Source organism: Lissotriton helveticus, chromosome 4_1 (assembly GCF_964261635.1).
Source record: "Lissotriton helveticus chromosome 4_1, aLisHel1.1, whole genome shotgun sequence".
NCBI classification, from domain to species: domain Eukaryota; kingdom Metazoa; phylum Chordata; class Amphibia; order Caudata; family Salamandridae; genus Lissotriton; species Lissotriton helveticus.
In genome coordinates this window covers 1,027,539,619-1,027,553,239 of record NC_136063.1, presented here as the reverse complement: position 1 = coordinate 1,027,553,239, position 13,621 = coordinate 1,027,539,619, and the positions used below count along the sequence as shown (strand labels likewise).

The window sequence follows — 13,621 nt, the reverse complement described above, 5'->3', positions numbered from 1 at the left end:
ACAGCAGCCAACAATTTTGATGACTGGATCTCATCTACACTCAATATGGTCCTCCCCGTACAGGCTAGTAGCTCTACGAAACGACCCAGAGCTGCTCCTTGGTATACCCCTGCCCTTAAGGCCATGAAACTAACCTGTCGGAAACACGAAAGAGCCTGGAGACAGGACTATTCCGAAATTAAGAAGGAGGATTATAGAGCCGCCATTAGACTCTATAAACAGGAGATAAAATTGGCACAAGCTTCCTTTTATTGCAGCAAAATCGACGAAGCTGCCAATGCTCCAAGGGAAATTTTTAAAATTGTTAAAACACTCATTTCACCCCCCATTGAACTCCCTTCTGCAGATAGTGCCCAAGACCGCTGCAATGAACTAGCTGTTTTCTTTTCTGAAAAAATTCAGACTATATACTCTTCTTTTGGGGATGCTGACAGTGATTTAGGCCTTCCCATGTCTGCCACCTCCGAAGCCCCCGTCCAGTGTATGCTTGATGCAATCCCCCCACTAGACACTCTGGCACTGGACAGACTCATCCCTAAAGTCACCACAGGTTCCCCTAATGACCCAGCTCCCCCTCAGACCCTTGTTAGGGCAATAGACATAATTCGCCCGGTCATATTGGACGTTCTCAACACCTCCATCTCTTCAAGAACCGTACCTCCCTCCTGGAAGTGCGCAATGGTGAGGGCCCTGTTGAAGAAGCCCAACCTTCACCATTCCATCTTGGCGAATTATCGTCCTATTTCCTTACTTCCCTGGCTGAGTAAACTACTCGAGAGGCACGTGAACAACATCTTGATGAACTTTTTGGAGTCAAATGGTCTCCTACGTGCCTCCCAGACTGGGTTTCGGCCCCTACATGGGACCGAAACAGCCCTTCTGGCCGTAACTGAGGAAGCTAGAGCAGTGCTGGACCGGGGCGGCAAAGTGGCAATCATCCTGTTAGACCTCAGCGCCGCGTTCGACACGGTGAACCATGTCATGCTATTACAACGTCTGGCAGACATGGGCGTGTCGGGCCCGGCGCTGGACTGGCTGACATCCTTTCTGGCTGACCGTTTCTTTCAGGTCTTTGAGGGCGAGGCGGTGTCACCCAAACATCCTCTTAGGTGTGGGGTTCCTCAGGGCTCCTCCCTGAGCCCCACCCTGTTTAATGCCTACATGGAACCTCTAGACAGGATTGTCCAGCCCTTCGGTGTGCGTATTGTCACCTACGCGGACGATACCCAACTGGTGGTCTCTTTGGACCACTCAGAGGTATCGTCCAACACCCTAGGTCCCTGTCTAGAGGCTGTTGCCAGATGGATGCAATCCTCCCGTTTAAAACTTAACGGGGAGAAGACAGATGTCATCTTATTGGGCAACCCCTCGCCCTCTGTCTTTTCATCCATCTGGCCTCCATGTCTGGGCCCGCCTCCTGCTCCCAAACCCCAAATAAAAAGCCTGGGGGTTTGGTTGGACACCGCATTGAACTTCTCAGCCCAAGCCACAAAGACCGCAGCCACCTGTTTTGGCTTGATGAGGATGCTACGGAAGGTGCTCCCTCTGCTCCCATTCCAGGCCAGGAGGATTCTAGTCCAGGCCCTTATACTATCCCGCCTGGACTATGGTAATGTCCTCTATATGGGAGCCCCTTCCTATGTCATTCAGAAACTTCAAGTCACCCAGAACAGTGCGGCCCGTCTGCTCTACAATCTCCCTCGCTGGGAGTCAGCAAGGACCGCCATCGTGGAACTTCACTGGCTCCCCATAGCCACCAGAGTACAATTTAAAGCTATGTGTACTCTACATAAAGCCTTCCACCACCTTGGTCCTGCAATTCTGCAACCCCTGATCACCCCCTATGTTCCCTCACGTTCCCTCCGCTCTAGTACCCTCCAGCTGGCCTCCTCTATCAGAGTGAGGAAAGCCCGTTGGGGAGGCCGTTCCTTTTCATACACTGCTGCCAAGTTTTGGAACACCCTCCCCCTTTCCCTTCGAGGAACCACCGATCATCTTTCCTTCAGAAAAGCCCTGAAAACCCACTTGTTTGCCACATCCCGCTAATCTGCCCGAGCCTGTGCTAAGCTAGCTTTAGTCATAAGCGCTACGAGGCCTCCGGGTAGATGGCGCTATACAAGTGCAATTTCAATTCAATTCAATTCAATTTGTGAAGGCGAGGAGGAACGAGTCATAGGTTAGACAGAGAACAGTACATGAACAGATAAATGAGTGATTCTTATAGCTGGAGGGATGGCTTGATGAGTGCATGGATGTATGAAGAGGAATGAGTCACAGGTTAGACAGAGAACAGTACATGAACAGATAAATGAGTGATTCCCGTAGATAGACGGATGGCTGGATGAGTGCACGGATGGATGAAATGGTAAGTGAACTCACTATTGGATGTCAGACAAGATGCAACCTACCTTACAGTCCAGAACCTCCGACAGTGGAGCAGGATCCAAACTGATTTGCATATGGCTGTGTCCAAAATTATGTATCAACAAAGAGAGAGGTAGGGAGATTGCAAAGACACTCTCTTAGTCCCCGGTTAAATGTCAAACAACAAAAAAAGAGAGAGGTCTGAACTGGTCAAGCCCACGGCTACCAGAAACGTGGAGCAAAAAGATAAGCGAGATATTATTGATCACAGTCACTCTAGTTTAGTGGGATCATAGTCACTCTATTTGAGTAGGAAAGCCCTCACACACCGACCTAGTCAGTGTCATGCTTCATCATCGGGCCCCACCGAAGAGACAGAGTGTCTCTTCGGTGTGCTGCGACGCCAGAAAGACTGCGGAGCTGGTTGTGTGGGGAGGATGTGTTGTGAAGATTCTCAAATTAAAAGTGACTAACAGGGTATCAAAAAAACTTTAATAAGTGATCCCTAAGACACGTGTAAGTGGTATATGTGTCTGAATTTAATAGCCAAGGTTATTAGGATCTAGTTTAAATTCAGCTAAATACCACAAATTTATTAAAATCAGTCAACATGTTTCTGCCTTCAATGTGGTATATATTCACCATGGCATTCTTCAGGACTAAAACCCCGGCGGTATGGACACTCTAATAGTCCACCCTGACCTGGGGGCGTGAAAGTGAAAAGGAAAAGTGAAAAAAGTGCTTAAAATGGGAGAGCAATTTGCTCAATCCAAAAAACCCCAAAATTAGGGGTGTATCAGCACCTGTAGGAAAAGATATACAGACAAACACATAAAGACATACATACAATTAGTATATGCCAGCGTGGACTTATCGTAGTGCTCCTAAGATGGTGGCAAACCTTTGTGTGCACACAATAATAGATAACTTATGCACCATCCAAGTAGCCCTTTGGGAATAATCGTATTTGCTAGGAGGTGAAGTGCTAGAGGTGGTTTAAAAACTACTATTGTAGTGAAGGAGATAAAAACGCGATGTGAACTCTCCATGAGAAGGGATCAATTTGACCAAATGGTCAGTGACCCCCACAAGATGGTGGAATATGGAGAACATCTCACTTTAAAAGTGGGCGCTACTTGCACCATGGGTCTCGGGAGGGGGGTTGGAGCGCGATTGGCACATCCTAAGAAAAAGTACAGAGTCGAAATGTCAGCATAACCCATACAACACACAGGCACTTAGCTTTGTTAGTCGTAGTAATCGTTCCGCTGTGGATGTAGACTCACGCCCTCAGCGCTCACAGCCCGCTTTTAAACCTGTTGCGACCCTCTAGACCGGACCCCGACGATGGGAAGCGGGGCCGGTGAATGCGTATAAGAGCGCTTTGTTTACGCGCTCGATTTCGGGTTTGGGCGTGCCTCGCTGAGAATGTTTTCCCTTGGTCGTCATAACAACTATCAGCGTGTAAACACCCCCCTGAGGCTTAGCGTAGGGATAGGCTCCTTAATTCAAGCCTCGGTCCGATCAGTAACGCGCATCCGCCTTAGTGGGCGTGTGCGCCCCAAGCCTCGCTTTCACTGAGACACGCCCATCGCGAGAACAGCGAGGCACGCCCAAACCCGAAATCGAGCGCGTAAACAAAGCGCTCTTATACGCATTCACCGGCCCCGCTTCCCATCGTCGGGGTCCGGTCTAGAGGGTCGCAACAGGTTTAAAAGCGGGCTGTGAGCGCTGAGGGCGTGAGTCTACATCCACAGCGGAACGATTACTACGACTAACAAAGCTAAGTGCCTGTGTGTTGTATGGGTTATGCTGACATTTCGACTCTGTACTTTTTCTTAGGATGTGCCAATCGCGCTCCAACCCCCCTCCCGAGACCCATGGTGCAAGTAGCGCCCACTTTTAAAGTGAGATGTTCTCCATATTCCACCATCTTGTGGGGGTCACTGACCATTTGGTCAAATTGATCCCTTCTCATGGAGAGTTCACATCGCGTTTTTATCTCCTTCACTACAATAGTAGTTTTTAAACCACCTCTAGCACTTCACCTCCTAGCAAATACGATTATTCCCAAAGGGCTACTTGGATGGTGCATAAGTTATCTATTATTGTGTGCACACAAAGGTTTGCCACCATCTTAGGAGCACTACGATAAGTCCACGCTGGCATATACTAATTGTATGTATGTCTTTATGTGTTTGTCTGTATATCTTTTCCTACAGGTGCTGATACACCCCTAATTTTGGGTTTTTTTGGATTGAGCAAATTGCTCTCCCATTTTAAGCACTTTTTTCACTTTTCCTTTTCACTTTCACGCCCCCAGGTCAGGGTGGACTATTAGAGTGTCCATACCGCCGGGGTTTTAGTCCTGAAGAATGCCATGGTGAATATATACCACATTGAAGGCAGAAACATGTTGACTGATTTTAATAAATTTGTGGTATTTAGCTGAATTTAAACTAGATCCTAATAACCTTGGCTATTAAATTCAGACACATATACCACTTACACGTGTCTTAGGGATCACTTATTAAAGTTTTTTTGATACCCTGTTAGTCACTTTTAATTTGAGAATCTTCACAACACATCCTCCCCACACAACCAGCTCCGCAGTCTTTCTGGCGTCGCAGCACACCGAAGAGACACTCTGTCTCTTCGGTGGGGCCCGATGATGAAGCATGACACTGACTAGGTCGGTGTGTGAGGGCTTTCCTACTCAAATAGAGTGACTATGATCCCACTAAACTAGAGTGACTGTGATCAATAATATCTCGCTTATCTTTTTGCTCCACGTTTCTGGTAGCCGTGGGCTTGACCAGTTCAGACCTCTCTCTTTTTTTGTTGTTTGACTTGTGTCCAAAATTAGGCGGCATGGTGTGCAAAATAACAATGGACTGGGATGGGCCTAAGTAATTTACCAGTGGTTGAGATTAATTTAAGCACTGCATCCACCACTTTTTAGGTATCGGCTCTACACGGTGCGCATGCACTTTTTCTGCAGTTTTTAAAGTTAGGAAAAGTCGACCTGAAGGTCGATCGCTCTACATGGGCACCAGTCAGGGGCTGCACCTCTGCTAAGGCGGAGGAGTGTCGCCCCACTGCTCTCAGAGGAGGAGAAAGTAAAAATAAAATTATAATAACCTTGTTATTACCATTTTATTTTCCACTACGGGTATGGATTATCGCAGGTCGGTAGGTGGCACAGGGGAGGAGTGGTCTGCACACTTCAAGTGCACCAGAGTGCTTGGCAGGCTGTCTTGGGCTAGCCAGACAGTCATGCGCACTTTGCATGTTCCACACCAAGCTGTGCATGAGGACAAGCACAGGCTCCCTGTCCCCGTCTGAGCACCAAACTACAGCGCTCAGACCAATCACAGGAACACATGATATGGCTAATAACATAATTGGTGACATCCTAATGTTGTTACTGAAGGTGCAAATAATTGCTTTTTTACACATATGCTATCCGAAAGTGTTGAAAGCTCAAAATCACAAATCATGCAGAGTGGTAAATGGAGTATGAGACACAGAGCTCCAGGTGTTGAGAAATCTTCAGACTCTAATTGAAAGTTCTTTGGAACTTTGGAATAGTAAAGGTTGAGCCAAAGGAGTTTTTAGTTAGGGGCTGATAAGCACTGGACTTGGCCAAGGTACACCATTGTAACACACCACCTGGGGAACATCAGGAGTAAAAACCTCTTTAAGACACAAACTAGTAGAACGGAGAGTAAAAGCGCTCTGATACTGTTCCAAAATTCTTAGGCAGAAACCCACTGCAAATTTAGCAACAACACGGGACCCCAACAAGGGACCCCAATTCAGTCAGCAGGGACCTCGGGGAACATACTTTGTACATGCAACACTGGTCCCATGCATACAACCAATTTAAGAGAAATAAAATATAGACAGAGTCAATCTATATTTGGAATGACATGTCCAGCCGGACAGTGGTCTTTAGAGTTTACGCAATTTGTACTTTGTTATATCATAGAGAGTACCTTCCGCAATTCAGCCAGTGTGGAGCACAAGCCTGTGCCCAGCACTTACAGAACAGGTACAGAGGGTGGATGTAGGGAGCAAAGAAGGGCTTTTTAAGGCAAAGCACGTTTTTCTGTCATAAAATGCAATGATACAGAATACTTAAACAGAGCACCTCTAGAGGCTATATTATTGTTAAGGCTTTCAATGTAATGTCCTGATGATGGTCCCCGTGATTTACTAGGGGGTCCGAAACGCCGTCGACCTTTTGAGCACTAAATGCAAAAAAACGTGATTACTATGTGTTTTGAATGGTGTTCTGGAAGATCTGGACAAAATCTCGTCTGGAACAAAAAACAAAATAAATCATAAAACATCGAACATTTCAAAAAAAGAATGGCAAGCCATTAGGTCGTTGAAAGAAGATACAACAATCGAAATTAAACCTTCGGACAAAGGAGGCAACGTGGTAATTTTTGATCGGGAGCATTATCTTACAGAAGCACATAGACAATTGAAAGATAAAGATTGCTACACTCCCATACAGAGAACTGAGTACAATAAAAGCATCTTGTCTTTCCATACTATGTTAGACAACTGGCAGAAAGAAGGTATGCTGACAATGGATGAGTACTTATTTTTGAAATGTGAAGCGCCAATCGTACCAACATTTTACCACCTGCCAAAGGTACATAAACATGCTAAAAGACCTCCAGGACGCCCAATAGTGTCCTCCATTGGCAGCCTTCTTGAAAACACTTCCAGATTTATAGACTCATACCTCGCACCCTTTGTCAAAGATCTTTCATCCTATCTTAAAGACACCCAAGACTTTCTGAGTGTCATGGATAGCATAACCTGGGACTCTGGAATGTTGTTGATCACATTAGATGTGGTCAACTTATATACATGTATTGACCACGAACAGGGTCTTGTTGCCATCAAATGGTTCTTAGATCTTAAACCTGAACATTTTAAGAACCATAGTTCCATGATTTTGTCCATGATTAGATTCTGTTTGTTCAATAACAACTTTTTATTTGATGGGACTATGTACAATCAGAAGAGAGGTACCTCCATGGGTTCGTGTTTCTCCCCCAGCTACGCGAATTTATTCGTGGGCTGGTGGGAGAAGCATGAGGCATGGAGGGACTCTAATCAAAAATGGACCGAAAAAATTCTTATGTGGACTAGGTACATAGATGACCTGTTTATAATTTGGCATGGTGACCGTCAGTCAGCAGAAGAGTACATTACAATCTTGAATACCAACACCCTTAATCTAAGGTTTACAAGTACTATTAGTACTACCAGCATTAATTATTTGGATTTGGAAGTGTTTGTACACAATAACATCCTGCAAACCCGCCTGTATAGAAAACCTACGGCGGGAAATGCAGTTTTACACGCCAATTCGTACCACCCCAAAAGTCTTGTCAGAAATGTACCTTATGGCGAGTTTTTACGTCTAAAGAGGAATTGTTCTTTGGATCAGGACTACAAACTCGCTATAATGGAAGCACAAGAGAGGTTCGAGGACAGAGGTTATAACAACGACCTCCTCAAACAAGCTAAAGCCAAAGCCTCTGGGGTAAACAGGAGGGACCTCCTGACTCCCAAGTTGAAAGATAAGGCACCTGACGAGGTACGAATGATAACAGAATTCAGTACCAAATCAGCTGATGTAGTTAACATCTTCCAAAAACACTGGCATGTACTAACTGCAGACAAAACGTTGAAAGGAAGTTTGCCAAAAAGACCACTAATAACATACAGGAGGTGTCCCTCTCTGGCAGACCATCTGGTCCATAGCCATTTTAAGTCATCGGCCCAACCCATCAAAGTGTCAAACATAGTTGGCTTTTTTCCATGTCTTAAATGTAAGGCTTGTAAATTCAGTGGCAAAATGCTGGAACATCCTAACCGAACAGGCGAAAGAAAACCCAACATCAAAATCAAACAGTTGCTCAACTGTAATTCAGAGTACACTGTATACTGCCTGACCTGTCCCTGCAGGCTGCGATATATCGGCAGCACGATAAAACCAGCAAAACTCAGAATTCTTGAGCACATGCGGGCAATTACAAATAAAGATAAATCTTATCCCGTTGCCCGCCACTTTGCTGAGCACCATCAAAGCAAGTGGGAAAAACTGAGTTTTTACTGCATGGACCAGGTACCCAAACTAGAACGAGGTGGGGACAGGGAGAAATCCCTACGTGTTCTGGAGTCAAAGTATATTATCAGTTTAAAAACCATGACTCCTTGGGGGCTGAAAAATAATGAAGAACTATGGGTTCATCTTTAAGTCCTGTACTACGAGCAATAATTAGAAACACCAATTTGCCCTGTTAGTCTGTATCTTTTGAAGGGAAAAACATTACCAGTCCTTACTAGAACAATTTGCACTGTTCGTTCAATTGCCCATTCAGGGCTGAATAACGACTACCTTGCACTTTAAAAAATAGGAGAAAGGAAATAGGAGAAAAAAAAGAAAAAAATAATTTCTCTGTGCAATTAATTCAATACTTGATAAAAGTAATTGTTGCTGTGTATCCAAACAGAATGAATTTTTGTACATAGAATGGTTAACCCATATGTTTTTAATCAGCACTATGCACTTTCACAACACTCGCCACTTTTTAGCCTGTGAAAATAATGCTATTTGCACGTTACAAGATGGCCACTGCAATTTTGTAGAACTTATGTCCTTCTTTTATGCTTATTAAATGTTTTTGGGCAAATGGCTTTAAAAATGGCGACATTAACCATGCACTGTGTTACACTGACGAAGGCTGCTAAGGCGAAACGCGTCTGTAAGGGGTGAGGGGGGTTTGGTGTTATTAAACTGTGAAATCGGATACCAGTGTGCCTGCCTTCTTTTTTCTGGAACCCACAAAATTGGACACAGAAACGTGCGTTATATATATATATATATATATATATATATATATATATATTATGAGTGATGGCATTCTGGATCCATCACCCTTTGATACCATTGGTAGTAGGATGTCTGATATCAAATAGTACCATGCCGCTTACTTGTTACTAACTCTAATTTTAATTACCCACTACAATTAGTTTTGCAGTAGGAAGTGCGTTCTTGTTAACCACTACCACTGCTTTGTATGTGAACTCACATAGTTGAAGGTGCTCTCATAGGTAATAATGAGGAAAAAGGAGACTTGGGAAATAAAATATTTGTCTAGGATCACACAATGTGAGACCAGTTTATGGATTAAGCTCATTACAGTTAAGTCGAGTAGGTAATTCAAGTCACTAGACCTGCTGATAACATTTTTATGATTTTCCGATGCTTGAATACCATACAACAGTAGTTTCCAAGATTCCACCTGTTGGACTTGGCCCTTTTTGGCTAAAGTTCCACTGCTGATCAGTGTCAAAGTGCAAGTGCTCCCTATATAAAGTGTTATGGTAATTGGTTGTCCATAATTGGTATGTTTGCCTTACTAGTAAAGTGCACTATGTGTGCCAGGGCTGGTAATGCAAATGCTACTCGTGGGTCTGCAGCACTAATTGTGCCACCCACACAAGTAGCCTTAAAGAGAGAACTCAGGCCTGCCACTGCAGTGCCTGCGTGCAGTTTGTTAACTGCCATGTTGTCCTGACAAGTGCACCCACTTGCCAGGCCTTACCCTTCCCTTTCCATGCACATCAGACAACCCTATGGTAGGCCCAAGGTACCCCTCTGGTCAGGGTGCAGTGTCTGTGAAAGGTAGGACATATACTGAGGTGTGTACCATGTCAGTGAAATACTCTCCATTTCGTTTTTCACTGTTGCAAGGCCACGTTGCCCATAGGACAAAACGGGGAAGGCTGTGTAATATGTTTCCAGCCTATCTTCCCATAGGCTTAAGATGGAGAGGTGAAGTTTAGTGTGCCTGAACTCACAATTTAATAACACATCTTTTTGTGAAGGTGGTTTTTGCATTGTGTGTTTAGAAACCACGCTTTTAGAAGTGGCTGTTTTTCTTCTTCTAACAATTCTGTGTGTCTCTGCCTGGTTGTGGATTGACTGTCTGGATTTGAATGTGCTAGGATCTGGAAAGTGTCTTGACCCAGGGGAGGAGTAGTTGAGACAGCAACAGGCTGACCTGCATCTGGAGTGTAGGGGGAGGAATAGCCCCCTGGATGTGAAGAGGCCTTGGCTGCTGCCATAAAAGAATGGCTCCACCTCCTGCGGAGTGTCTGAGGAACCAGACCCCCACTATCAAAGGAGGAAGGTGCCACTGGCAGGAAGACACCCAGAACTAGTTTGGAAAGGGGTCAGTGCCCCCTGAACACAAAGACTTCAAATACATTTAGGGGTATAACTATGAGAGCTGAAACCCCTGAACTTTGGACTGATCAAGACTGAAAAGGATTGAAACTACTTCAAGAGGAACCTCTGCCAAGGAAGAACAGCTGAAGCGAAGGACTGACCCTTGCTATGTGTTCTGGGGCTTGCCTGCTGTTTGCTGTTTTAACTAAAGAGAAGCTAAGGGACGTTGCTGTGTGCTGTGTGCCCCTGCTTGAAAGGACTTTGTGTGTGCTGTGTCCCGAAGTAACTTGTCTCCAAGGGCCTGAGGAGAGCTGGCTCCCTGTTGTGGAAACTCAGGAACATCAAAGTTTCCAAGTGTGTCTCCGCAACGCTGTGTGCATGTGCTTTTTGCAGCCTGAGACCTTCATAAGAATTGCCTCGGGACCGTGAGGCCCAAAGCCCAACCGAGTATCAGCGACGCTTTGTGCGTGTGCAGCCTGAAACTGCTGTGGGGTCCGTGGTGCTGGTTGGAAAGTGCCTGTGACAATAGTGCCCCCGCAGCGTGAATCATCGTTCACGCTGCTGTGTAGCGGTTTGTGGCCCGAGCCGTCATCCTAACTGAGGCTGCGGATCAAGGCTTGGACTCCGGTCGGGTGCCGCAAGCGTGTCTGGCCTGGGGAGGCGTGCAGGAGGAGTACAGGAGTGCTCCCGTCTCTCTCCCGCTGCATTGCGTTAGATGCGCTGAGTCTTGGAGCGGCCCGGACCTGCCCAGTAGTACCAGGGCCGCCCTCGGAAGTTCAGGACTGTTGTCTGCGGTTGGGGCCTAGTGGTGCCCACGCTAATCGTGCCGATTGGTCTGGTATTATTCCTGTATTACGAATTGCACAACAAAATGTACCAGCTGCGGCTGACCACAGGCTCAGCACCTCAAACCTAGTAGCACAATTAATGAGTCATGTGCAATCCACCTCCGAAACCCGCCCCACTTGGGTCTCACTGGCATCCAGACAAATAGATTTGAGATCTTGGAGGGAGCAACAGAAATGAAGTCTCACTCTCTTCTGTCGTTTTTTTTGCAACTTCTTTTATTCTTCTTAGTGACAAAAACAAGAGGACATCAGCCAACGTGTTTTGTTTCTTTCAAAGGAACTTCATCAGGGCTAAGTTTTGCGGGTAAAAATATCCAGAGCATTAAGTTCAAAACGTCCAAACGTATATGGAACACTAGACCCCACAATAGGGGTAGTAATGGATTTCAGTCCAATATGTCTGAGAGATCTTCCTTGTAGTAACGGCATGTGTGCCCGGCAGTGCTGTAAACAGCCACACATCCCTCCAAGATTTCTATTCCTGCATTACGAACTGCCTTATTACTTGCATTAAGGATTGTATTATTCTTGCATTACGAACTGCCTGATTACGTGCATTGAGGATTGCATTATTCTTGCATTACGAACTGCATTACGAACTGCATAGCATTGCATTAGGACTGCATTTGAACATCGTCAACTGCTCATTAATACCGCAAGAACCTAGAAGTGTTTGTTGGCCTAATAACCGTCAAAGTGAAATATTACGAATATGCATATGTTGGATTGTTATCGTTTGGTCTTACCGTATTTGTCTTCTTGATAAAGATACCGCTATTTTCATACATCAGTGTAGTGTCCTTTTGTGGTGTTATCACTGTGTCACTGGGAGTGTGGTTGCAAATACTTTACACATTGCCTTAAAGAGAAGCCTGGCTGCTCGTGCCAAGCTACCAGGGGGTGAGAAGGGGTTATCAAAGAGGGTGTCCCTCCTTTCCCTGACTAATAGCAAGAGTCCCTATTTGGACTAAGGTAACTGCCTCAGCCAACTAGAGATCCCCAGTCCTAACACCACCCAATGCAACAGTTGCACGCTTCATATTCAGTCCATTAGTTAGAAAGCAAAGTACAGCTAAGGGCACCAACATTAAATGTTCAAAGTCAATCATTTGCACTCAACCTCCAACTCAAATACAATGCAAACAGTGTGTTCTATTGGGCAAGCTGTTTCATGCGAGTCATTTTCTTTTACTACTATTTCTTTTGCTACAATTATACTGTGTTGTTAATAGACGAGTCTACCACAATAGGGTTATATTTTCTGCCTTTATTTAAGGGAATATACTCGCTGTTTAACCAGTATTCTATGAAAGGACTTAAACCTAAAAGAGACATGGATGTTCACTATTAGAAAGTCAATTCTTGTATTCAAAACAATGTCCTATAGACAGACCAGCACCTTGAGCAGAGGCCTATGTACCGGGACTGGTCAACATGTGTTTCAGTTAACAAGTAAGATGATCAAGGTAGTAACTTACTGTAATTAAAAAGCAAAAACGGTGCTGTGAGTACTGAAGTACAGTTTACTTAGTCTCATGACCAAATATTGTTTCATTGAGACCCATGTATTTACTATTTTGCTGATCCATCCAGAATAGTTCGTCTGGAGTGCACCTTCTTTACATCTATCAATAGCTAATAATGGGAAAACACAGTCAGGAAACTTGAAGTCTTCCATTTTCACCCATAGCACTAAAAATAAATGCTTTTCACCAATAATTGTTTAGACATTTTATGAATCTGTTTGAATGTAGGTGGTCATTTGGTGACCTAAAACTGAAAAAGATCAGCAGCTCTGATCAAGGATTCCTCAAATGTGTACACCTTACAATGTAGATTCGCAACTTTGCCATAAGATTTAGCATACTAACCATACATCCTATAATCTCAATCAGCAAGTTTTGCCGAGAACTATAATTTCAAGAATTTAAACAGTGAGGGAAAAGGGGTTCAAGGAGCATATCACATATTACTATACCTCATAAAAAGGGCACTCCAAGGTCACTGTCAGATACAACTGGGTCAGCTGGGAGAGAACAAACCTATCCAAACTTCCATCAGGAGCTGAAATAAGAGTAGAAGAATGTAAGGCACAGAGATATCACTATTAAGTCTACTCTACCTTGCAAGGATGGTGTTGCACAAA

The 13,621-nt window shown here is 44.7% G+C and overlaps 1 protein-coding gene across 1 annotated transcript in view; it reads right to left on the bottom strand.

Moving 5' to 3' along the window:
• Positions 1 to 13,621, bottom strand: part of FASTKD3 (FAST kinase domains 3) — a 164,601-nt gene that overhangs the window by 94,494 nt on the left and 56,486 nt on the right. The window contains exon 3 of the mRNA XM_078687628.1: positions 13,454 to 13,539. Coding sequence (XP_078543754.1) covers positions 13,454 to 13,539 — 86 coding nt within the window. The remainder of the gene's footprint in view (positions 1 to 13,453; positions 13,540 to 13,621) is intronic.